This window comes from Puntigrus tetrazona, chromosome 16, assembly GCF_018831695.1.
Source record: "Puntigrus tetrazona isolate hp1 chromosome 16, ASM1883169v1, whole genome shotgun sequence".
In the NCBI taxonomy this organism is placed as follows: domain Eukaryota; kingdom Metazoa; phylum Chordata; class Actinopteri; order Cypriniformes; family Cyprinidae; genus Puntigrus; species Puntigrus tetrazona.
Genome location: NC_056714.1, coordinates 8841437 through 8866774, shown reverse-complemented (window position 1 = coordinate 8866774; position 25338 = coordinate 8841437). Strand labels below are relative to the sequence as shown.

The following is a 25338-nucleotide window of genomic DNA, read 5'->3' as shown; positions in this document are numbered from 1 at the left end:
CCTCCAGAAAATATCCGGCCTGAAACGCTACTACTGAAACATTTTCTCGCGCGATACATAACAGCGGTTATTTAGTGCTTCTCTGGACGACTAATAAGTTCCGCGACTTGAGCATGGAAACAGCGACGTCTTCTGGAGAAGAAAAAAAAATCCTAGATAGGTTTTCCAATGTTTAAACGGATTTTTAAGGACATTAGATTCTTCTCCCAACAACAAATGCATTAAACGCACTGGAAAGCAAAACAACATACAGCGCGGTATAATGAGACAATAGGATTCTCTACTCTATTAAGTGAGAAATAACTTCAAAACTAAGGGTCATTAAAAAAATATTTTACATTGTAGCCATGCAGCCTTACTGAAAATAAAATATCTTTATTGTCTAACAAGAATATGTATAATACATTTTTGTGTTTTTATTTAAAGGGAACATAACATGGACTTTTATTATTTTATTAATGGGAAAGAGATTAAACCTGAAGGCGTAGTTGTGTTGCAGCTTGCTTTGCTTAATGTACATTTCGTGTGTGTGCATTTTGTCTTTTTATTCAACATTCATTTCTGCTTCTGTGATTGGAAATCTCTTGAGTGAAGCACTTTGGAAGAGTTTATGAGCGAAAGTCGATTGTAGGGTGGCTTTAAGGTTTCTCTCTAAAAGTGCTTGAAACCGTTCCAGATCTCCTCATCCTCAGGATTTTATTTAAAGTGAACTCTTCTCTTCTTGAAGCTGGTCCCAACTGGTTATAATACCTGCAGGGATACTTTGATGCAACAGGTTTGCCTCTACTGTGTACATGTGCGCCCTCTATAAAGAATTGCTGATCATAATTAGCACGGACATATTACGGCTTTGTATATCAAGTTTTTGCGTTATCTGTATTAATATTTATTATTATAACAGTCATTATAATACAATGTTAAATTAAATAATTATCAGTCATTCAAAACGGTCCTTTTTTAAAAAGGCTTCCTTTAAATGCTATCAACTTGTTGCGGTATCCAGACCGACATCCTCAAACTCTTACTTTGGGATGCACATGGTGAAATCACCACCGTAACAAGCAAAGAAAAAAAATGAACATCTAAAAATAAACACCGCAAAATACATACCGTATACACACAATGTTCTTTAATGGACTTGTTCTTTAAATTCGAATTTCCCTAATTAAAAACAGTACAGCTTAGCTGACTGCAGAGCACAAAACCTAGCTCCCTGTTCTGTGTACTTTGAATAGAACTTGAATAGCACTTTCTTTGAGGTTACCGTGCGGTGGGCTCTGTGGAGGTTTGCGGAGATTCTGACTTCCGGTATTTGGTCCGAGCAGCTAAAGGACCGTCATTCTGCTTCCACCGCTCTTTAGTTCCGCTGGCTGACACCGACATAGCAATGACCCGGAGGGACGACAGTATTGTTTAGTTTTGGGCTGTTTGATTTTTTTGATTGATTTAAATTGGGGTTTGGGGTTATTTGGGGTATATACTTAATTTAAACTTGTTACTTGCTATTTGTACTTTGTAGTTGTGGTTGTCTTGTCTTCCCCGTGTAGGTCATACGAACCCGTCCAATTGCATAAATGTGGTCTTGTTTTGTCTTATTTCAGTTTGTTCTTGTTCTTCAATAGGCGTAATTATTGTGAAGTTAAGTTAATTTTTGTTTTGAAAGTAATTTTTTTCTTTACTTGTACAAACTTATTTTTTGTCTGGGCGTATTAATATATATATATATATATATATATATATATATATATATATATATATATATATATATATATATATATATATATATATATATATTTTTTTTTTTTTTTTTTTTTTTTTTTTTAAATATATACTTATTGCCTTTGGCTTTGTCCCTCACAAGGGCTGTTTCCAATCATATGAAATCTGTTCAAAATCTACAAAATCGATGTTTTCACTGCAGAAGAAACAGAAGTGACTGGAGCAGCATTCAGATTCATTATAGCTGAAATATAGCACCATGCATTTACACTGCATGCAAAAATATAACACTATAATGTTCTGAGCTTGGTGTTTTAATGTAGGCTACATATATAGTTATATGTATATTTCATTAATATTATAAATAGGAAGTGTTCGAAAAAGATAGTCTACTATGAAACTAAACCGCCAGTAGGTGGCAGCAGTGCCTCAAAACGAGTTTTATTACTGTATATAAAATGTTAACTTGAATTCAAATGACTAAATAGATGCCACGGTTGACATCCTTATTCGGACAATAAAGCCCTCACTACACCTACACTAGCCCTACCCAATACTTTTCTAGGGAACAGCGCAAACAGCCTAAAGACATGAGGAGGAGGATGTAAATGTGGAGGAGAAAGTGGACGAGGATGAGGGTTTTGTTGAGGAAGCCACTGTGATGAGTATTTTTGGAATATTGCGTTTAAATCATGCGTAACGTCATGTATTTAATGAAACGTTTACACAATGAAATATTTAAATCAATGAAATGAAAGCAATGGTTACATGATGTGATCAAGTTGAGTACAATGCAAGGAAAATGTAGCAGTTTCGTACGTTTATCCAGAGTCAGCTTCCCAGGGCTGGCGTCATCTCTGCACATGTGCTTTGTCATCTGAGGTCTTCATAAAAGACTGGGTGTAGTCAGCAGGAGCCATCAGATTACACCAACAAAATGTGATGTAATCTTACTTGGGAACTGCCACTTTTTCTCAACGAACAGGGAATGACTTGTTCTTGTCTATGGATAATATCGTTATGATGTAACTGTAATCTGATCGTGAGTATTTGAAAATCGAATTTACTCTAATTACAAGTAGCCTACTTAATTATTTGGGAATATGGTTACATAACGAAGCCCCACCTTCTGGGCAAAAGAGCCAATTCCTATTCAGTAGAGTCAGCGCATAAATGCAGCTGCCGAAGTCCCGGTTGCTATAGAAACAGCGTTCCGTGCGTCCCTTTAATTTTATCACCGTCATGACCAGTCCAGGAACTTCTGTTCACTCACCATTTCACTCCCTCACTAAATTAACTCTCTGTTATTTCACTACGGACATCACTTCCCATCACCCATTGCACTGACGTCACGCACACACCTGGTTCCACTCATCACACGCTCACCTGATTACAGAACTGCAACCAATCAGCCTTTTGCTTTTGTTACACTTACGGGCGATAAAAATTCTTGTTTACTTTTGTTCTACAAAATGCGTGGCTGTTGTGGTGTTCTTTTACGTTGTTTCTAGATTATGTCTCTGCCAATACTTGTAGAAACAATTTGAATGGACACCACAAAACCTAAGCAGCAAATTTTGATAAACAAAAAATGTATGTCCCTGCCTGTACTTTTCGGTATGATTGTACATGCCAGAGTACAATCATTAAATGCAAAAAAAAAAAAAAAAATGCTATAGGCTAAAAGAATATGGCTCAAACAAAAGATTTAGTATTTAAAAATTGGAGACTCATATTAAAGACTGGAATATTTGTATCCATATTTCCTAAAAGTTACATCACTGGAGTCTGGGAATGGGATTGAGAATTAATACTGCCCTGGTGGAGGCTTCATTGTACATATGAAAGATTTGATATGAATGTTTTAAAGCGATATGGAAAAAACACAAGTGCCACTTCCTGTCTCTCTTGAAAGGGAAAATATTTCTGCAGCACACAAAAGATCAATCTTATTCCAGTTTGGGTAATTTATATATATAGGATTATATATAAAGGATTCCCATATTTAGCAAACATTTAGTACATAATATCGTATGTTCTGTTTTGGTGTGGAGATCAGAAAGGGTTGCTTCTCAGCAACTTGTGGGCACTGAACCACAAGTCGTGCACATACCCGAATCACAGAACAAGAATGTTTAACCAGTTGAATATCTTGCCTAAAAAATGAAAGTCTTCTAAAATAAAATGATGTATTTAGTTGTATTTGAATGTGATATCTCATTACCAGCTGAAATGCGACATGATTTATCCAGGTTTCATTGATTATATTTGGGTTTTATAGCTATTGCATTCCACATCTGTGTCATGCAGGTCTATACTTAATATGCAAATACAAGTAGGTATAAAATAAAAGGATATAAAGATATATCAGTGATTTATAATATTAAAAATAATACTTTTTAAACTAACAGTGACGCTCTGCTTACAAAGCTGCTGCAGAAGAAAAGAAACTCTGTGGTTAAAAGCAATGAACCGGATTTTGGTTAAGACGTCATCCTCACATGCAAACATAACATTTTGGTGACAACTGGTGAAACATGAACAGGCTGCTTATATAAATAAAACACCTTAGAGGATTATAATAGCTTTTACAGGGAACGTTTGCTCTGTGTTTGAAAGTTGAACATGGCTGCAGAATTCTCGTGTTGTAAAACACCACCAAGATATCTAGGTGAGCTACATTTTGCACATACAACAATCAGTGTTTATTTTATAGTATATAGCATAGCTTTTAAAGGACAGCAATCTAACCTGCACGTTTATTGCATGCTCTTTCGAAATGCTAAATTTGAAATAAATGTGTTATAAAATAAATTTACCGTTGAATATAATAAATATGGATCTGCTAAATATACACAGTATTAAAGGGTAGATATCTACATTTGCATGACTTTAAAAGGTGCTGTAATTGTGAAGATAAGTGCATATAGACAGTCTAAATTAGTTTTACATTTATCTTTGCAACACATGAAGGTACAAAAAGATACAGTTTATGTCCCGACATTTACTAAACGATTTTCACTTTTCAAAGCCTATTATGCGTGTACGCAATGTGAACTTTGAGCTTGTTTGTATTTGGAAATATGATAGGCTACTTTTTTTGCACGAGTTATTACTTGTGTGAAAGAAGTACAGTAGCTCTAGAAGCTTGCACATCTGAGTGACTGTTTGATCTTCATGCAGAATCAGAGAAAACGTTTCATTCGCCCGAGCTGAGAATTGTGCTGCTGGGCGCTTCTGGTGTCGGAAAGAGTGCAATAGGAAATGTAATACTGGGCAGAAAGGCTTTTAAAGAGAAACAAACCAGAGTGAGTGAGATACAAAGAGGAAGAGTAGAGGACAGACTCGTCTCAGTCATCGACACTCCAGGATTCTTCACAACTGAACTGAGTGATGAAGAGCTGCAGAGTGAAATAAGAAGGAGTGCTTTTCTCTGTCTCCCTGGTCCTCATGTGTTCCTGCTGATGATCAACCTGAAAAACGCGGATAAGGATGAGAGGAACCTTGTGAACCAAATTCAGGACAACTTTGGACCACAAGCTTTTAAGTTCACCCTGGTTCTCTTCATAGGAAGAGAACAAATGTCCAACAAAGAATGGATGGTCTTTATGCTGAATAAAACATTTCAGGAGCTAGTCAGACACTGCAGAGATAAATATCACGCAATCAACAGCATAACCGAAATTAACCCAACACACATCACAAAGCTTCTACAGAAGATTGAAGAAATGTTCAAACAGAACGACGGCCAGCATTACAACACTGACATTTGCTTAAAGTCTCCAACCAAGATTAAAAAGGCAAAGCAAAAGCCCGAACCAAAAAAGGAGGAGTCGGAAAAACACAGAGAAAGAGACAAAAAAAGAGAAACTAAAACCATGTGGAAGACATTTAAAAGTGTAATACAGGAAAACATAACACGTACTGTGATCAAACCTGATAAAGAAACTCTTATTTCTCGTGTGAGAGAAACTGATGAAGACTGGGTTTTCCAAGAAGGCATGAACGTGAGCGGTAGCGGATCATTGGTGAGATCACTGGAATTCTCATACAAACAAATGGCTGAAGTACATGAGATCCAGGAACTCACAGAAACCTGGAAAATAGGCAGAACTGGAAAATGGGACAAGAGAAACGCCCAAGCAGGTGAGAAAACTGTTTTATTACTCTCTTAAAGGAAAGCCAGGGTTCTGTTTGATGAATAATTTACTGAGATTGAGGGGTTTTTATCATTATTATTTTCGCATAACATTTTACAAATGTGCTTGCGTTTTAAAGAATATAAAAACAGATGCACACCATAGACAATTTTACATTTATCTAATGTGTGCATCTGTTTATATTTTCTTTAAAATGCAAGCACATTTATAAAGTTCTTGACCCATAACCAAACATTTAATTATTGACATTGTCATCAGTGATCAACACTCCTTGTCACTCCAAACCCATTAATCTCGCATTCAGACCCCTTCCATTTGCCAGCTTCCATGACTAAAATTTTTCCGTCAACTGGCAACCTGGGATTCCAAAAAAACGATTGGTTAAACTGACTGTGGGCTGGTTTCACAAACCAAAATAGAGGTCGTCATTCCCGGGAATGCAAATTTTCAAATGAGAATAACAGACTGTAGCATTGTTTTTCAGATAAACAAGCTCGTTAACTTAGCATGTTTCTTAAATATCTGCAAACATATCTGCTTTAGTAGAGTCAAAATTCTACATATAGCACCGAGTCATTCTATGATATTTTAATGAACACAGATGCTGGTGATACCATGGCCTTTTAGATTTGAGTCCTGCTTTTGATCTCGTGGATCACAGGGTTCTTTTATCTCAGCTTGAATATTGATATGGTATCACTGGTACAGTGTTGAAATGGTTCAAATATTTTCTGTCAAACAGAAGATTTGCAGTCTATTTAGATGTCCATTCATCCTTGGTGGCTCACGTCACTTGTGGTGTACATCAAGGATCGATCTTAGCACTATTTTTGCTGTTTATGTTACTTCTGCAATCAATTTTGGGGTGTTGTATCACTGCTATGTGGACGACACACAACATAAACATAAAGATAACTCAGCATACAAAAGACTGGAGGCTTTAATGCATGAACTCAAACTATGGCTTACAAATAATTTCATGATACAGCATTTCAGAGCATCCAGACTCAACCTACCTCTTACTTTTATTTGCAATGAAAAAGAAGGAAATAAAACTAAGAGTTAGGGTAGGTGTAGGGAGGGCTTTATTGTCCCAATAAGATGGCATCCATTTAATAATTTGAGTTAAAATTAAAATGTACACAGAGTAAGTTATTACTGCATGCTGTTTTATAATGCAGTACAATACTGAGGTGCAGATAATGGATAATAGCCACAATTAACAATAAGATTAATTGGCTAAAAAATATTATTGGTGACAATCATAGGCTATGCATGTGACGTGCAATACTGGCATTACTGTAGCAAATAAAGCAATTACTTTATAAAGATTCGAAAAGTCTGTTTCTAAATACATAGTCACTGACACCATGACAAAACAATGCACTTTGCACAAATTGGGCATATAAAGATAGCAGTCAATTTATTATTTACAGTGTACATTGCATTTATTCACTCAATATTTCTTCTCCAATCATGTCAGATGTCAGAATTGTGATGGTGGGGAAAACTGGAGCTGGAAAGAGCGCAACAGGAAACACCATTCTGGGAGAAAAAGTTTTTAAAGAAGAAATGTGTGCTGAATCTGTGACTAGAAAATGCCAACAATATCAGCAGACGGTAGAAGGTAGGATTATCTCAGTGATTGACACTCCAGGGGTGTGTGACACATCCATGAGAGAACAAGACCTGAAGGATGAAATAGCCAGGTGTGTAGAAATGTCTCTTCCCGGTCCTCATGCTTTTCTACTGGTCATCAGACTGGATGTGAGATTGACGGAGGAGGAGAAGAACACAGTGAAATGGATTCAGGAGAACTTTGGAGAAGATGCTTTAAATCACACCATCGTACTTTTCACTAGAGGAGATCTGTTGAAAAAATCTATTGAAGCATTTCTGACAGAAAACAAGCAGATAAATGAGCTAATCGAACAATTTAAAGCTGGTTATCAGGTTTTCAATAACTCAGATGAAAATCCAGCGCAGGTTATTGAGCTTTTACAGAAGATAGACGCAATGATGAAGGGCAATGGAAGAGAGCATTACACAAATCGGATGTACGAGGAAGCTCAGAGGAAAATCCGAAAAGAAGAAGAGAAGCAGAGAGAGGAGGACGAAAGATTAAAGCAAGACGAGGAGCTCAAGATAAGGAAGGATGAACAGAAGAAACTTGTAAAGACTACAAAAATGGGAGCCTTGGTGGGAGCGGGTGTAGGAGGAGTGATTGGAGGTGTAGCGCTGGCTGCGTTTACTGGGATAGCAGTACCTGCAGCTTTAATCACAGGAGGTGCAACTCTAGCTGGAGGAGCTGGTGCACAGCTTCTCACGGAAACAATTAACAGGAAGAGTGGCAAAAAAGCAGCGAATAGTAAAACAGGTAAAGCCCCTAATCATTGAATGATTTCAAGGGGTTTAAAACAGGGGTGTTATAGTATCACGCAGAAGGTAAAGCAGTGTAAATAGTGTATTTATGCCTCCTCTGACAGTTCATGCTTTGTGAATTCAGATCATGACAATCATTAGGTTAATGCTAACTAATGCTACGGAATGTATTGAACACAGAAATAAAGGTGCATTTTTGTACCTATTAAGTACAAAAATGTACACATTAAGTACTAATATGTACCTTTAACGTACCAAAATGGACATGTAAACCTGTACCTTTTGAAAAGGTACGTCGCCAGTGACAGCTTTTGAACCTTTATTTCTGAGAGCGTACCAGCGTGTGCTACAGACACTATGATTGTGGTTATGGATTAGGTTACGGGTTAGTGTTGTGTTAGCAAACAGCGCTTTGATTGACGAGACCACTGAAATCATTAGAAATGTGTAAAAAATTTTGACAATGTTTGTATCCTTCTGACTTATATGCATGCAATTGTTTGGATCATCCAACATGTTTAAAATGGTTTAATTTTTGCTGCTTATTTTTATTATTTGCTCTTGCATTAAAACTGCATATCCTGTTGCATTCCAGTGCCAGAGACTAGTATCAGGGTCTTTGAAAAATCAGAGGAAAGGTAAAACATTTACTCACCCTTGTTTATTCTTCTCTGTAAAAAAACCCATATGTCTGCCCTCCGAAAATATTGTTACATCGTAAGATTATTAAAAAAAAAAAAAAAATCACATTACTTAATTTGCATAACATATTGACTTCACGGTTTACTTTAATGTCACACAATTCAGCTTTTCTTTATCATATATTTTACTAGATATCTAATTAACATACATTAAATATGTGCACGCAATTTTTTTTATTAGTAAGATTTTTAAATAAGGTAATTAATAAATGAGATAACAGCACACTTTTCCATTTATAAGAATGGCATTTATATCATCGCACTGAATGAATGATAGCACAGCTATAGCATTAAAATAACGGCTCGGTATTACGGGTTGTTCACAATGGCTTGTTTCAAGTTTGTTATTTTTCAGAGTACCAAAGGAACTTTCAAAACACAAGCACACATTTCAATTACTGGCTTTATTGGCATTAATAAAGAAAGTTATAAATATGTTATTATTCCCTAGCGAGAAAATAATTTAAACACACCATTCCGTTTATAACAAACTGAAAAAGAAATTGCATTTAACACAATATTCAATACAGTACTGCTAAAAATATAGAGCTTTTCATTGTATAATGCTCATAATACTAAAGAACTTTACTGTCACCATTATAATTAAAAAGAGTAACTTTTGTTTTGCAACAAAAATGTAAATACTGTATCAATAAATATAGAGGGTTAATATAATTCGATTTTTAAAGTAACAAAATATGAGGCAGCCACATGAGTGCATCACATGCATACATTTCTGAATAGCTCATTCAAAGAGCTGAGGTACAACGCTAACTTGATCTGTTTGTTCATTGCGCACACACTCCACCTCAGACGCACACCTGTCGCTCAGGTGAGACTCCAGGATGCTTTCAGTTTCGTGATCCAAATAAATGGCCCACACCTATTGAAACAAACAGAGCTGCAATGCAAGAATGAGGGAAAGGAGAGTGTGAGAAGACAATTATAATTATATATTGTGCATAATTATGGAGGACCGCTGTCCAGGGCCGGACTGAAAAGTTTAACATCTACACAAGTCCTGTCCGTTTAAACACTCTAATTATCTGAAATCATTTAGTTATAGTTATGTTTTTATTTGTTTTTCATTATATTATTGAGCATTTACTGTTTGATCTTCATATTAGTTAGCCTGGTAACATGCAAACTTGGAAGATTACATGGGACCAAAGGAAAGAAAACATTTTTTTAGCGGCAGGGCCAGTGCAATCTAAACAAGTGACCTGGTCTTGGATTTATTAATAATCCACAGGGATGTAAAAGCCTGATATTTTTCAATGTAACTGCATTTTGCAAAGGATGTGTTCACAATATTTGTGTGTAAGTATGGGGCTGTAAAATAGATTTTAGATTAAAAAGACAACGTAAAAACCACTTTGCCCGACAAGTTGAGATCATCTTGGTTTGTTAAATACACAATAAAGGTTTGTGTACTCTACCTGTGGCCTCAGTGTAGAGTTTTGACTCATCAGTGCTGGTCACTTTGCAAGTGATGTACGTTTTCCTCCTCTCTATTCGATCCAGAGAGCTGTGGATTAAAACCACACTATCCAGAGGCATCGGGCTGTACAGGAGAACAGAGTTCAATAGGTCAAATGACAAATAATAAATAAAAAAGCCAGTAAACTGAAAAAAATAGGGGTAACTGCCTTTGAAAGACTCGATTTTTGTTGGCTCTCTGCTCTTCCGACAATGCACGAGTACTGGATTACAATCTAGCTGCTGTCAAAACCGGCATAACCGAAGCTGTGAAACTCACCTGCGGTAGTCTATGCTGAGATTGGCGGTCATTATTGGTCCTGAGAGAAAACCGGCAAGAGTGCCCGTCACTGTGTCAATCATGGTGGCTATGGCTCCGCCGTGCACATGCCTGCCACACAGGAAATACACGTAACATCATTTCCTGTTCTTTTGTTGTTTACTGATGAAAATGTGGCATTTCATTTCATGCGGTGAATGCGGAATCGAGCAGCTCCTTACCCAGGTGCACCTTCTAGTAAATGTCCCGCCTGAAACACGCAAACGCATCTCTTCTCCTCCTTGTTGACAAACACCACATACTCAAACGTCGCGCCCTGCTCTTTAACATTTCTCGTGAAAAGTCGAGCTTTGGCCTGGATCAGTTTGCTGAGGTGTATGCCGCCTGCAGGACGGAAACGATGACATGTTTTTTTTTTACACTAAATTGAATTTTCACTCCATTTCGGTGAAAACAGCGACTGGAAGCCACCATGCAGATACATACGATCACTTACCAGTGGCGTATTTAATGGAACGGTTGTAGCTGGGCAACTTCCTCCACGGCCCCTTTTTTTCCTCACCATTTTCGGTGTCAGGGAAAGACAGAGCATTATAGTGGTCGTAAACCTTGCGCATCTCTGGACTCCATGAGGAGTTGGGCTGGCTGAAGTCCCGTGGCTGAGATGAGAAGGGCCATAGTGACACCGTCTGGACAAAAGTCACATTAAAAATGGTTTTCATTAATATACTATTGTTTCAGTTTGGACTAGTGTTATTACCAAAACTAAAAGTTTTAAAAAACTTAAAAAAAAAGCTTCATTAGTTAACAACATAATAATACAAAAAGATCCTGTTGATGCCGTTTTTTTAACAGTTTGATTGAGACAAAGTGGACATGTAAGATTCTACGAACAGATAACACTCTTAAAACAGTAACAATGGAAATGATCAAACAGCACCGGACCGTCCAGTCCCCCGTCGTGATTGGTCGGCTTTAGCTCTTCCAGTTCTTTTTCCTTTCAATCTTTGGCAGAATTTGGATGTCACGCGAGACACAGGCTACAAAAGGATACGACCGCGCGTCGTAAACAAAACATCGTGCGTAACAGTATACAAAATAAAATATTTTCTTAAATAGATACAAATGTTGCATGAAAGTAGACTGTATCAAAAGCAGTCTCACTGAGTCTTGATGCCCAGTATTGTAATAATACAATACTTTTAAAGTATTTATTTATCTTAATGCAAATTTCACCATTTACTAATACATTATTAAAATCGCAAGTTGTGTTTGTTAGCATGAGTTAATGCATTGAACAAACAATAATTGTAGTTTTATTCATTAATGCTGACAGAGATGATTAAATAGTGCAATTAATGTATTGTTCATTGTTTGTTCATAACTAATGTTAACAAATGCTACCTAAAAACTAAGATGAAACAAAATAAGAAGTGATCCTTGAATAATCTTTGGCCAATCAAGCTATCTTATTGTATCAGGAAAATATAAGCAGATTTGTAACATTTCTTGTTGGAATTATTGTACCTCTCTCGTTTTAAATGAATCAATTTTATTTTAGTTCATGACTCCATAGTCCAGGAGTATTTGTATTTAAACTGTTGCAGAAATCCATTTTTATTCCTAACCAATAACAATTACATCATTTAATATAAACAATAACATTAAAATTACACTGGATAATTAGCCTGGTAAAATTATTATTATTATTATTATTTTTAAAAAGGCTGTTTTGGGTTGTTGTTGTTTTTTTTAGGCTACTTTACTCAAGTTTATAACTCCTTTAATATCCTTAGTAACATATGGTTTAGAAAATACAAAGAAAAATACATTTAAAGCATTTTAATACGCGTGCTACAAATGTGGCCATTCCTTCATGGTGGCTAACAAAACACTAAGCACGAGACTTGCCTATTAATGGGGCTACAGAATGAATGTGGTTTAGCAGCAGTAAAAGAATGAACGCATTACCGAGATGGATCTGTGGGTCTCGAGTGAGGACTGCGGGTGTCTGTGGGTCTCTTTAGAAAGCAGCTGCTGAAGACTGACTCCCTTCAGTCCAACAGAAACATGTTGCATGCGGCCAAGTCTTCTCGCTATGTGTCCTAACATGATGCCTGTCAGTCCTTTTCCAGAGGAATACTGTGCTTATCACTCCGAGCCAGATGTCTTATTTTTTCGGATAATAGAAAATCCTTAGTGTCTAATTTTTACAAATGAATATGACTTTCTCGTACATGATGCAATTAACTGAAACCATTTCCATATCTATATGTATATCTATAACACTGAAAAACGCGTCTTACATACGAAAGATAGCCGTTATTAACCAATTATCGATAGAATATCGTATAAAACGATAGCTAACTTTCGGGGTGAAAATACAAGATCAGCCGGTGAACAGTGTGACTTTCAGATTCACGGATGTCATCGCTGATTGGCCAGTTCTCGCACGCGGAGTGGAAACGCGTGTCGTTCTAACCACGTGACGCGGAACGCTGCGTCTGATTGGTGGGAAGAACTGTTACAACATCCTGTGTGTCTGTTGCCACAGCAACTTTGCGATTCCGGTACTTTCAGCGCTCGCTGCTGGAATTTACTTTTTGTCATTTTACGCTTAGCAGTTGTTTATTTGCCTGCGATGCACAATCATGTTTGGGCGAGAGGCGCGACGTTCAACCAACAAGTTTGTGCAGAGAGAGAGGGACAGAATAAGGGTACAGAAATTCTGTTCATCTTATAAAACTGTATAGTAGACAACCAATGCTTGGTATAAGTAGTAACAGCGGTAGTGGTAGTAGTAATGTAGGATTTTAAGCAAGAACAAAAGATTTGTATTTCGAATGAGTGCTGTTCTTGGTGTTTATTAAAAAACATTTTTGTCACAAAAATATTAAAGCAATAGTTCGCCCAAAAATGACAATTCTGTCATCATTACGAGTAGTTCTGTATGAATTAAAAAAATGTATGGGGAAAAAATACTATGGAAGCCAACGGTGACCAAAAACAGCCTGATTAAAAACTTTCTTCAGAGTATGTTCCTTTGTGTTCAGCAGTACTAAAATGTTCATACAGATTTGTAACTACTTGAGGGTGAGTAAATGGTGACCTAATGTTCATTTTTTTGGGTGAATTATTCCTTTAAGCAGCACAGCTGCGGTAATGATAAACATTTCAGCATATTAGGATGGTTTCCGAAGGATCGTGTGACTCTGAAGGTTGTAAAACTCAGCTTTGTCTTCACACGAACGAATCACATTTTAAAACATGTTGTGTTAAATAGAAAAAACTTGTTTTAAATTGTAATCATATTTTGCGATGTTACTTTTTATTTTATTTTTTTTAATCAAATTAATGCAGTCTGGTGAGCAAACTTTTGAACGGTATGTAACACATAATTACATGTTCAAAAATATGATGAAAATTTAAGCTGTGCGTCATTTACATATCTTGCCCTGGAGGTCCTAAGGAGACTCTCGGGTTTAAACCCCTTGCACAGACGTGTATTTTCTTTTTCTAACAGAAAGATGAAGAGATCGCTGACAAAACTGCTGAGCTGGACAGGTGTGTTTTATGTTAGTCTTTACTAAAATGATCTATGTTATGGATGACTTGAACCCTTTGTCTTAGAGGAGCAGCAGTGAATATGTCCTTCACTGATGCTATGTTCTTGTTCCAGAATCAAAAGTGTGATATTGAGGGCTGAATTTGAGTGTCTTGGCCTCAATTATCACGAAAAAGCCCTGAAACGCAGAGAGAGGATCCAACAGAGAGAGATGGAGTTGTGGAACACCTCTCTCACTATGGTCGGTACAGACAATACAGTGTGCCTTTACTTAAAATATATTGTTCATCTGGATTATACGAAACAAATAAGTGTTAAAAAAACGACTCTCAACTTCATATAAGTTATTAATGACTTTGTTTCTTTAGTTGCAATAGCAGTATAGGACCGGTAGGGGGTAGTATAAGAACGCGAGGCGAGGCTAATTGAAAACACAGCCGTTCTGTTGGATCTTCGAAATTCAAATGTGTATTCTTTTTAAAATCAGTTTTGCTTATAGAAATTTTCATGGGGGCAGGTTTATTCAGTCCAAACGTAGAAAAAGACATAATATCTGCAGTAGGCTACAGACACAAGTCGCCTGTCGCAGATAATCACACAGTCGTAAGACAAACAGCAGGTGTCAAATGAGTAATTACGCTCTTACGATGATTGTTTGAATTCCAGATAGACGTTGAAGATGACCCTGATAGAGCCCTCAAATATGTTCTTGATTCCGTAACAAACAGAGTTATCTTGAGGGCCCATCCTTATTGTTGCAGTCTAGCTTCGACCGCAGACTAACAAAGACAGGCCTAACTGAAGGATCGAGGCCTGGAACAAATAGCTCACTGGGTGATTACGTCAAATTTTAGTGCTTGTTGAACTGTTGTTGTCGGTTTTTTAGGATTATGCAACTTTCCATTCAAATCGGAACGATATAAATATTAGTGCTGTCAAACGATTAATTGATTAATCGCATCCAGAAGTTTTTGTTTACATAAAATGTGTTCGTGTGCTGTGCATATTTATTATGTATAAGACACACGTACAGATATTCATCTAAACATATTTAATATAAACATGCATATTATATAACATGCATATTTTATATAAACATGCATATATTTATATATATATATATATATATATATATATATATATATATATATATATATATATATATATATATATATATATATATAAATACACACAGTACACACTATGTGAACAAAAAGTTAGAAATATTATTAAAATAAGAGAATAAGAGAATTTACCTTTAAACCTTTAAAGCTGAATTAAAGTCAATGGCAATTATTATATAATAATAATTAGTGCAGTCTACTGATTAATCGAGATTAATGGCATACAAAAAATGTTTTACATAATATATGTGCTAACATATGTGCATATACTGTGTATGTTTATTATGTATATACACACATGCTACATATATTCTGAAAAATGTACATCTATTTATTTATTCTATTCACATAATTATATATATTCATAAATATTATTTTCCTAAATATATACTTTGCATGTGTGTGTGTGTGTGTGTGTATATATATATATATATATATATATATATATATATATATATATATATATATATACATAACAGACAGCACTAATAATAATAGCTAATAATTCTTGTTTAAATGTTTTATTATTATTGGTATTTTGCATTTTATTTTTCCTATTTGTTATAAGACATATATAAGACATAACTCCAACTACACTCTAACAGCTGATTTATTAATATGAGAATTTTGGGGGTATTTGTTGTCTTTGTAGTGAATCTTCCCCTTTAGTAATCCAGTCCTACCAGTGTTTACCAAAGCTCCATTATATGCCACACCTCCTCCGTAGTTGTCTCAGCTTTTTGTGTGGTTTTTGCTTTAAAAGAAAATTCAAATTTTGCTTTGACTTGTAAATGTTGTTGATAATGTCGGCAGCAGGAAATGGTTGTCATATCCTTACAGGTCCGGAGAGAAGCGTTACGCAGGATGCTGGATCAGGAGAGACAGCTGCACATCAGACAGCTCAGCAAGATCGGCCTGGCCGTTTATCAACAGAGAACATAAACCATAAACCATGCAAATAAAACATACATATTACAAGGCCACACATTGACTGCTTTGATGATGTGGTTTATACGACAGCTAAAAATATATTTTGTACCGTCATCTATTCATATAGATCATTTTAAACACGGGCAATCACAACATTTGCTTATAAATTATATGAATCACATGATCAATAATAATCAATAAATAAATAACTGTGTACTGCAAGTGCTTTTTTTGTAGAAACTGTGATCATTTTTTTGGGGATTCTCAACAGTGTAAGCATTTATTCAAAATAAAAATATTTAGTAAATGTTATTTTTGATCAATTTCTAAAAAAAACAAAAAACTTACTTAACCCCAAATTTTTAAGGGTATATATATATATATATATATATATATATATATATATATATATATATATATATATATATATATGAAAGAAAATTACAATTATTATAAAAACTTATCACATAATATATTTTCATAAATTAATTTTACTCACTGCATCTCATATATTATGAAAAACACTGTGGGAAACAAAATTAAAAACAATTAAAAGACTACGAAAATCAATTGCCCCAAATGATGTTTGTTTATATATTTATTATATTTATTTATTCACAAATTCATGTTGAATCGGGGGAAAGTCTCTTTTTAAAAATTCAGGAATTACAGGTTTCTGTTGTGGCTGTTGGAAAGTCCATTGTTTCGTATATTCTTTTAAAAGGGTGGGTAAACCCTGTTCTCATTAGAGCACGTTTGTGTGTCCTGTCCTAACAACACGGTTAAATTAGCAACTATGAAGATAGCATCGTTTGTACTGCAAATATGCACAGGCTCCCACCCAGCTGAACCTTAACTGCATTAAGCAACATCTTCAATTATAAACTTAAAAGATGAATTTCACAAACCTTAAAGAGTGACTCAGAGACTGACTGAAAATGGCACGAATGTGGATAAACAGGTTAAACAAAACCGGAGAATGTGACTATTTTGCGCCTAGACAAATACGCAGTTAGTAACTGCTAATAATTACATTAAATCTGCCACAAACATGGCAAAGACTAACGCTTGTTCAAACTGTACGGTCTTCTGACAATAAAATGTCATTCCTCGTCTAATCTCCCTTTTTTTATTTTTTTTATTCATTAACCAGAGCAGAGACACACCCCATCCTTCAACCTCACGGATCCAGTCTAGCCATTTTTGTGTGCAATGGTGTTACACACCTACTTCTCCAAAGAATCTTTAGTTTAAGCCGTAGATAATTGCTCAAGTGAAATGATGTAACACAAAAAAAACCACATCACTCAAGGTCGAGTTACACTGTATGATGAGCAAACAAACAATGCCTTACATTTGTATAAGCACATACAGTGGAAGCACAAAATTGACAATGCATTTAAATAAAAAGACTTTGCACAGAGTAACCGTGCAAGCATATTCAAGTCAAAAGAGCGGTGTAAAGAAAAAGCTAAACACGGTTCCATTCCCAGCATTTTCCCTGAGGGCTCCGATGGACTTCAGGTTTGTTCTCAAAACGTCTTTAAACTACACCTGCGCACAATTTCCTGTAAACAGACGAGAGAAGAAAAAAAAGATGTGTGACGTTAAAAACAGCATAGGCCCTTTTCACACTTCTGTGCAGTAGTCATCGTATTCGTAGTTAACGGAAACGACAACAAAAAATGAATGATAAAGAAAAAAATACAAATATAGAGAGCTTGATGACTGTCGCCACCACACTTTCAGCCATTGGTGTATATACAGAGCTGAGTTAAGCCTGCTCTGTGCTTGCTCGGAAATTCGGTGTAAAATGCACAACGACACTAAACTATGCACGGTCAGACCCACTTCAGCCCCTGGTGTCAAATTATACAGTTATGCTGTAATTGCAATGTAAATGCACTAATGCCTGTGTAACAGTCTGTGTAAATACACCTAAAAGCTTGCAGTGCTTGCAGTGTAAATATGGCATTAGAAACACTTATGTCCAATTTAAACAGCAAAGGCTGTACAAATGCTTTTACGCTACAATGTAACTACAGCGGCCCACTGTGGTATCAGGGACTGAAGTGGATAGGAGCAGGCGTAATCTATGCAGAACTGCATCTTTACGTTGAATTTCGAGCAGCCTGAAGTCTTACCTTTAGTTTTCAGAAATTGAAAGTAATTAGGAAAAAAAAGGAAATTAATTCATCTGTTACGATCATATTAAAGGGAATTAATCCAAATCAGGCACACTTACTTTGGCTCGTTAAGTGTGAGATCCACGTATTTGCAGATCTTTAAATCTCTCTCAAGAATTTGATGTTTCAGACTCTCAATCTCCTCCTCCGATTTCTTCATCTCTGCTTCTTTGTCTTCTGCGGAACAACGAGGCGAGACGAAAACAATGAGAGTGAGCATTAACATCCACGCGTCGAACCCTAAAAGTAAAGAGCGATTCAGATTTACCCTTTAGTTTCTGGAGTGCTCCTTTCGCATCGTTGCTCTGCTGCTCCAATTTGCCCTGAGAGAGGGAAAGACACAAAAGAAGTGTGTGAGAGCATGCTTAAGGGTTATGCACGGGCAGACAAACCTGGAACACGAGGCTCGGTTCAACACAGAGAACGCTGTAAAAGACCAGTCACTTAATTGGCATAGAAGCAGTCAAATATCCACTGCAGGAACGTAATACAATACTGTAAAGAATCCTGAAACATGATCTCAGACTGCATGTTTCAACTAGCATTACAATTCATAATAATATTGTTCTATTTTAGCATAACTGATCACGACTCCTCTAGACATCATTCTGATATGCAGATGCGCTGCTCAGGTAACATTTCTTGTCACTATCAGTGCTGAAAACAGCTGTGCTGACCCAAATCCTTTCAACACTGATGGACCTCTTCCCGATCCTCTGTAAATTATTTCTTATGAAAACCTACAAAACTGGAAATACAACGTTCTACTTCTACCGACAAGCGGTTACATCCCGGAAGTGGATAATGTTGCTGTATCACAACATTAAATACGATCGCGCAGATTGCAAACGTGAACACACTTTTGTCATCTTTTGGGTAAAGCTGCGTTCCTGAAACAACGCGCGTTGAAGCAGATTAACCTGATGCATAATCAAGTTCTTCCATTATTTTGCATTCACCGGTTCATTTTGAACCGTTCTGTGGTTTAAAAAATTAAAGTACACACAATAATTAATTTTAAATGATTTTTTTGGAAAGCAAATGCGTTAGAAGTGACCGTAGAGACGCTGATAAAGCTGCAGGATTTCTAGCTCAAAAAAAAAAGATCTTTCTTCAAAAAAATAATTAAAGATTTTACTCTATTCTTGACCAAATATGTGCAGTCTTGCCGAGCGTAATAGACTTCTTTCAAAAACCATAAATAGCCTTTTGGACCTGTCGTGTAAAAAACGTATTGAATGAAATACAGCACGATGTAATGTGAAATATTGCACGTCACGCTGCAGGTCATCAGCTTAAAAGGATTTTGTGTCACCTATTCTCACATCAGAGACAAAAGAGCTGGGTGTGAAGGGAGAAGTTCGGCACGGATCAAACTAGGGTTTGTGATCAACCTCGCATTAGTGAATCAAAATACATCAACATAAATCAGAGAATATGGAAAGAAAAATCACTGTACGGTTCTATTTACACTACCTTCTCAGCTTGGCAGGTGCCCAGCTCCTTTTCAGAATTTGCATGGCCTTTCTTAATTTCGTCCTTTTGTTTTTTAAGCTGATCCCTCTGCGTGACCAGAGGATTAAGATTTTTATTCATCTCTTCCACTTTCGTCTTGGCCGCCAAGATCCCATCCTCCTTCAGCTTGACCTGTTGACCGGAGACGACGATGCGTGTTTTCAGGTTGCGGATGTTGAGCTCCTGCTGTACGGCCTGGTATATTATAACCAGCATCGCGCACAAGGCCAGAAAAACCATCGCCGATATGGCTCTCATCCTGAGGGAAGAAGAGAAGGGTAGAGCAGACTAAAGGAGTTCCTCTGGGAAAAGCTGGGTTTGTTTTCCTTCTCTTTCTCTCGCCGTCTACTCGGTTCTCATGGTAGCAGCGTCTCTGCCGTTGACTGAAACTGCCTTGACTCCCTGTCCTGTCTTCCTGAAGAGCTGCTGCTTTAAGACAGAGACAGGTGAGCCTGCCTTACCTGTACAACTGGATGTCTGAGTTAAGCAAACCAGTGTGTGAGAGAGGTGTGTGTGTGTGTGTGTGTGAGAGAGAGAGTGAAAGAGAGAGAGAGCTGTTTAACTTCCTTGATACTGTTGCTGTGATCTCTGACCAACTTTTCCACTCTCTCCACCCACCTTTGTTTTATCAAAGCAATTACGGCAGAACACACGTCAACGTTTTATGCGTTTCTCGCAATTAAAAGAGTATAGCAAACCATCATTTTTTCACCTAAACTGTTACACAAGCAACTCAACTAGGGGGCTGGAGGTTTGCAGGCGTGGCATTATAAAACTCTTCGAAATTGGTCGATCATTACAACGTGGTTAAACAGGACGGACCGGGATATTCTTATTTGCATGAACAAACCAACATGCCATCAAAAAGTGCACGTCGTCTGGGCATCGAAACCCCTGTTTTGTTTTGTTTTGTTTCCGCCACGTTGAACAGGTGCTCACCTAGTGCGAGGAGGTTTCATTACTCTACTGTGAAGGCTTGGCTCGATGGATGTCAAAATGATTTTGTCCATCATTGTACTTGTATTTCGGTTCAAACGATAAGTCCCAGGCGTGCCTAAGTGGAATTTCTTCAACGAACGTCTGTCAATATTTGTGTCGCGTGCGACGTGACGCTACCGGTTCACAGCGTCCTCGACTCAACTCACTGGACCGACTCAATGAACAGAGAATCATTTCTGCCGGTTAATAAATGACAGCAACTTCTTGTTTTTTTGCGTGTGTGTGTTTTTTTTTTATGGCGATTGGCATAAAACTTTTAGATTGCAGATGGGAAGTCCACTTCGAAAAAAAACAAGACACGTTTTATGCTTAAGTGTTTTTTTTTTTTTTTTTTAAAGAAGAAATATCTAAAATCCCCTCTAACTCTGTACAAGGCATGAGTTTTGAATGTTCGTTTTTTTTTTCTTCTGGAAATGCATGCAAATTAGTTCATATTTATATCAAGCCCGTTTTGAAACATAACATTTAAAAAAAAAGGCCTACTTAATATAGCCTGTTATATGTTGATATGTGGAGAACGTATGGTGGTATTTATTAGTTATTTTTTATTCTTTTCAGCTTTTTAACTATGACATGTAAATTATATAGCCCTGTGGCTTGTAAATTATCTACATTGTTTATGGGTGACTTGGCATTAAAACAGCATGAATACCAAATGTAATCGAGAAAAACAGTAACATGTGATAAACAGTAACGTGGCTGCCTATGTAGCTTTTGTAGTAGGCTTATAATGTAAATTAATTGCTGGATCACAGTTTTTTTTTTTTTAAAGAACGGTTCGGAGGAACCGATTCGGGGAAATGAGCCGGACGCACGTTTTACGTCTTCAAAGGTTGACGTCACTGCAAGAGTAACCAATGCGTTGGCGGGGTGGGCGTGGTTTTCTAAAGGTGGGCTGTGTTACCTGTAGAGACGTCTTCACTCCTTTCAAACACTACTCAGGTGAGCAGGAATCTACCGATCGTTAAAAAAAAAAAAAAAAAAAAAAACCAGGAAGATCGCTGTATTAACATACTTTCCAATTGCATTAAGGAATTAACGTGGACTTGAGTGACATAATAGGTCTGTGTTGAGATCACGGAGAATACACAGTGTTTGCTCTTCAACAATAATGCTATCTTGTGGGAGGGGTTAGTTTCACCGACAGGTAACTCTGATTATCGGTACACCTGCACGCGAGCTTGTGAATCCGGTTCAGCTTCCTCTTGAGCCCTCCATCATGAAGTTTCCTGCACTGCTGCTGGGTTTTGTCTTGGTGTGTAGTCTGGGTATCGCCGGCTACATCCACACCAGACGAAAGCAGGAGACTCAACTAAGCAAACAGGCTTCTTTTCTAGACATTAAGTTCAGAGTGACCAGAGATGTTCTGGGAGAGTACCAAGATCAGCTGATCCAGATCAATACACAGATGGAAAAGACTAAAAAAGAGGTGGACAGTCTAACCAAAGACCTGTCCATAGCCAAGACCTTTGTAGAGAAGAAAAAAAGCGACATAGCTACGTGTAAAGGAGACAAGGTGGGATGTTGAAAGCTTTGTTTTCATGTGCACTCAATCATTAATATACATCTTACATGATTGCATAACGTGTTACCGTGTTTGATTATTGTAACCGTAACTCTTCAAATCCATGTTTTTTTATTCTCCAGAAACGATTCACAGATGAAATTGCTGCTGCAGAGTCAGAAAAGAAACACATCCAGAGTAAGTTTCCATCTCTTTTAACCAGAGGATAGTTTGGACATTTTTTAAGACCATATTGACAAAGAATAACGTGAAGCTAGAAACGGTTACTGATTGTATATTTCTTTGTAACTCAGATTAGCTAGATTTGTCAGTTACAGTAGGCTAAAGCCCATGAAAATATACTGCCCTCCTGCGGCATTAAATGCAAAGCCAGTCAGTCATGGCTCGTGGTGCATTTTGTTGTCATTTGATAGTCATTGGAATTGCGCAACTTGGGTGCAGGGTGTTGAAAATATATTGCACTAGTTACACTCATTGTTTGCTGTCATAGTTTGCTATAACCTTCTTACCACATTTACAAGACGCTATAAAGTGTCTACCGCATATTATATGTATAATAAATACCGTTTTCTGTTCACAGGTGAGTTTGTCAAGGATAAGTCCAATTTGGAAACAGAGGTTGAATCTCTAAAAAAACAAACGGAGCAGATAAGCACACTTTGCAAGTACATTGACAAGACGTCCGAGGAGGGAAAGTGAGTATATTATTATAATAAAACTATTTTCTGTGGATCTCCAAACTCCTTAAATGGGTACAGAATGTGTTGGTTGTTCATTAACAGTCGTTCAGTGTAGGGTCATGGGTTGAAGCTCTGTACATATCATATATAACCTGAAAGTAGGCTGATGTGAAATGAAATAACTTTACTTTTTAAATAGGAATAGATTAAGTATATTTCTGCCGAGCGTTAACATCGCTTAACAATTTTCTTTTCCATATCCAAGGAAGCTGTGTAAAATAACCGAAGAACCACAGAAGCAAGAGGAGAAGCCCAAGGAAATGCCAGCGGAAAAACCCAATCTCGAGAAAGCTAAAGCCGAGGAACCGAAACCGGAGGAACCGAAACCGGAGGAACCAAAAGCTGAAGAACCGAGAGCTAAAGAGCCAAAAGTCGATGTGGAGTGAAGAACGAGCAAGTGGACGAGTTTGTGTGTGTTTGGGGAGTGGAGAACAATAACCACCACATCAGCGTCCACTGGAGAATTGTATAGGAGGATGAACTAACCTGAACATCTTGCTTGGGTTGATCTCCAGCATTCCAAAGGCATCCCTGAAATGAAACACTCTTTGGGTTCAAGGTTTGACTGACAACATCGCGCGTGGTCTGTCATATTCCTGCTGTGTTTTCTGACAAATAATTGTGTGTTTATGAGGAATATGGGATGATGCATGTGTATTGTCTATGAATTAAATGATTTTTGATGTCCGCTTCGCCCTCAAATAAATTATAAAAACCGTGTATTTATTTTTTTTAAAACCTCCAATTTCCTTTTTTTTTTTTTTTTTTTTCAGAAAAAGAGTGTTAGGTTTCTTTTGCTTTCTGGGTGCGTTTGATTTGTATTATTTCTTTATTTCCCCGCTGTAGTTGACGTTGTCTGTGTTACAGTGTCATTCTGACCCTCCCTCAGGCTCGTTCGTACGTCCCGCTTGTATCGACCAATGGGAAAACTCTGACCCTCTTACTGTCACAACCAATCATCCTCACTCGGTTACCCCGGTTACTATTGTTACGCGGCCCTGGCAACACATAGTTTAACCAATCCGAGCCTTCGGTGAAGCAGAAAACCAGTTACGAAGTTGCTTGCTCTTGTTCTTGTTGTTTGTTAGAAGTTGTGGTTTTGTGCCGACATAATGTGATGTTTGTAAGAAAAGTCAGACTATGATTGGACATTTATGTATTCTTCCAGTAAATGGACCACTTGGCAATATAAAGCTAAAATGCTCGTCTAGTCAACATAATCTGCTCTTAATCTTACTTAAACAGTGGCTTGAAAGTTAAATTTGTCATCCTGGGCTGTTTAACCAGTTTGATGTGTATGTAAGTTATGTTAGGCGTTTCGTGTGACTTGACATGAAACGCAACATGAGTTTTAATATACTGTAGAGCACCTTCTGACAAATCTTTTACAGTGTTTCTACAATTAATAGGACATTTTAATTTGGTTTTTAATTAAATATTTTGGGTCCATTAGAAGTTAGGTTCAATCAGGAGCATGTATGGAATTATTTTTTTATGCATTAAAAAAAAAGTATAATTAGGAAGAAATTTAAATCTTACTAAGACACACGCATTTATATTAACTTTTAATTTTAATTTAACCAAAAATAACTTAATCTTCTGTGGAACATACAAATACGATGTCTTGAAAAAATGTCAAATGCTTTTTCTTTTTTTTTTTATGTAACCAAAACTGTTACTAATACTCTTTCTCAAATGTTATGTTTTATAGAAAAACTGAAAATATATTTGGAGTAATATGGGCGTGTGTAAAGGATGAGTATGTTCAAATATCTGGAAACGCTTTACAACATTGCATTTTGTTAACATTAGTTGACTTGAACTAATAATGAAAAGCACATTTAATGCATTTATTAATTTTAGTTGATTTTTAATTACAGCATTTGCTAATGCGTTGTATCTGATTGTCTGATGGACCTGAGCTGCACTAATGTGAACTATTTGTGTAAATAAAATAAAATACTCTAACAAATATATTGGTCATTGTTAGGAAATAGTTAATGCATTGACCAACTTTAACTAAAATACATTTA

At 36.7% G+C, this 25338-nt stretch overlaps 4 protein-coding genes across 4 annotated transcripts; 2 read left to right on the top strand and 2 right to left on the bottom strand.

The window, feature by feature from the left end:
• The first annotated feature begins 4245 nt into the window (after window positions 1-4245).
• On the top strand, window positions 4246-9311 carry LOC122361100 (GTPase IMAP family member 8-like). Its single transcript, XM_043262059.1, has 3 exons — window positions 4246-4390; window positions 4903-5865; window positions 7363-9311. Exons 1-3 carry the CDS (start codon window positions 4345-4347, stop codon window positions 8274-8276), a joined length of 1923 nt encoding a protein of 640 aa, XP_043117994.1. The 5' UTR covers window positions 4246-4344; the 3' UTR covers window positions 8277-9311.
• A 36-nt stretch (window positions 9312-9347) lies between these two features.
• Window positions 9348-13139, bottom strand: them4 (thioesterase superfamily member 4). Its single transcript, XM_043262058.1, has 6 exons — window positions 12693-13139; window positions 11218-11410; window positions 10943-11105; window positions 10722-10832; window positions 10402-10526; window positions 9348-9863 (listed from the first exon to the last, which is right to left on the bottom strand). The coding sequence occupies exons 1-6, from the start codon at window positions 12831-12833 to the stop codon at window positions 9814-9816; spliced, it is 783 nt and encodes a 260-aa protein (XP_043117993.1). The 5' UTR covers window positions 12834-13139; the 3' UTR covers window positions 9348-9813.
• A 3781-nt stretch (window positions 13140-16920) lies between these two features.
• Window positions 16921-21173, bottom strand: si:dkey-87o1.2 (uncharacterized protein LOC796684 homolog). The gene is made up of 5 exons (XM_043262045.1): window positions 20981-21173; window positions 20003-20300; window positions 18795-18849; window positions 18586-18703; window positions 16921-17908 (listed from the first exon to the last, which is right to left on the bottom strand). Exons 1-5 carry the CDS (start codon window positions 21052-21054, stop codon window positions 17884-17886), a joined length of 570 nt encoding a protein of 189 aa, XP_043117980.1. The 5' UTR covers window positions 21055-21173; the 3' UTR covers window positions 16921-17883.
• Window positions 21174-21950: 777 nt separating this feature from the next.
• zgc:174935 (uncharacterized protein LOC796019 homolog) lies at window positions 21951-25281 on the top strand. The gene is made up of 4 exons (XM_043262104.1): window positions 21951-22556; window positions 22688-22742; window positions 23146-23260; window positions 23511-25281. Exons 1-4 carry the CDS (start codon window positions 22260-22262, stop codon window positions 23689-23691), a joined length of 648 nt encoding a protein of 215 aa, XP_043118039.1. The 5' UTR covers window positions 21951-22259; the 3' UTR covers window positions 23692-25281.
• Window positions 25282-25338: the final 57 nt, after the last annotated feature.

Coding starts and splice junctions, on each gene's coding strand:
- si:dkey-87o1.2 (XM_043262045.1), bottom strand. CDS start 21,054: ATGATGGACAAAATCATTTTGACATCCATCGAGCCAAGCCTTCACAGT. Junction 18,850..20,002: donor GCACCTGCCAAGCTGAGAAG/GTAGTGTAAATA, acceptor TCCCTCTCTCAG/GGCAAATTGGAGCAGCAGAG. Junction 17,909..18,585: donor CTCACACTTAACGAGCCAAA/GTAAGTGTGCCT, acceptor GTCTGTTTACAG/GAAATTGTGCGCAGGTGTAG.
- LOC122361100 (XM_043262059.1), top strand. CDS start 4,345: ATGGCTGCAGAATTCTCGTGTTGTAAAACACCACCAAGATATCTAG. Junction 4,391..4,902: donor AACACCACCAAGATATCTAG/GTGAGCTACATT, acceptor ATCTTCATGCAG/AATCAGAGAAAACGTTTCAT. Junction 5,866..7,362: donor CAAGAGAAACGCCCAAGCAG/GTGAGAAAACTG, acceptor CAATCATGTCAG/ATGTCAGAATTGTGATGGTG.
- zgc:174935 (XM_043262104.1), top strand. CDS start 22,260: ATGAAGTTTCCTGCACTGCTGCTGGGTTTTGTCTTGGTGTGTAGTCTG. Junction 22,557..22,687: donor CTACGTGTAAAGGAGACAAG/GTGGGATGTTGA, acceptor TTTATTCTCCAG/AAACGATTCACAGATGAAAT. Junction 23,261..23,510: donor AAGACGTCCGAGGAGGGAAA/GTGAGTATATTA, acceptor TCCATATCCAAG/GAAGCTGTGTAAAATAACCG.
- them4 (XM_043262058.1), bottom strand. CDS start 12,833: ATGTTAGGACACATAGCGAGAAGACTTGGCCGCATGCAACATGTTTCT. Junction 11,106..11,217: donor TTCCATTAAATACGCCACTG/GTAAGTGATCGT, acceptor TCCGTCCTGCAG/GCGGCATACACCTCAGCAAA. Junction 10,527..10,721: donor CTCAGCATAGACTACCGCAG/GTGAGTTTCACA, acceptor TCTCCTGTACAG/CCCGATGCCTCTGGATAGTG.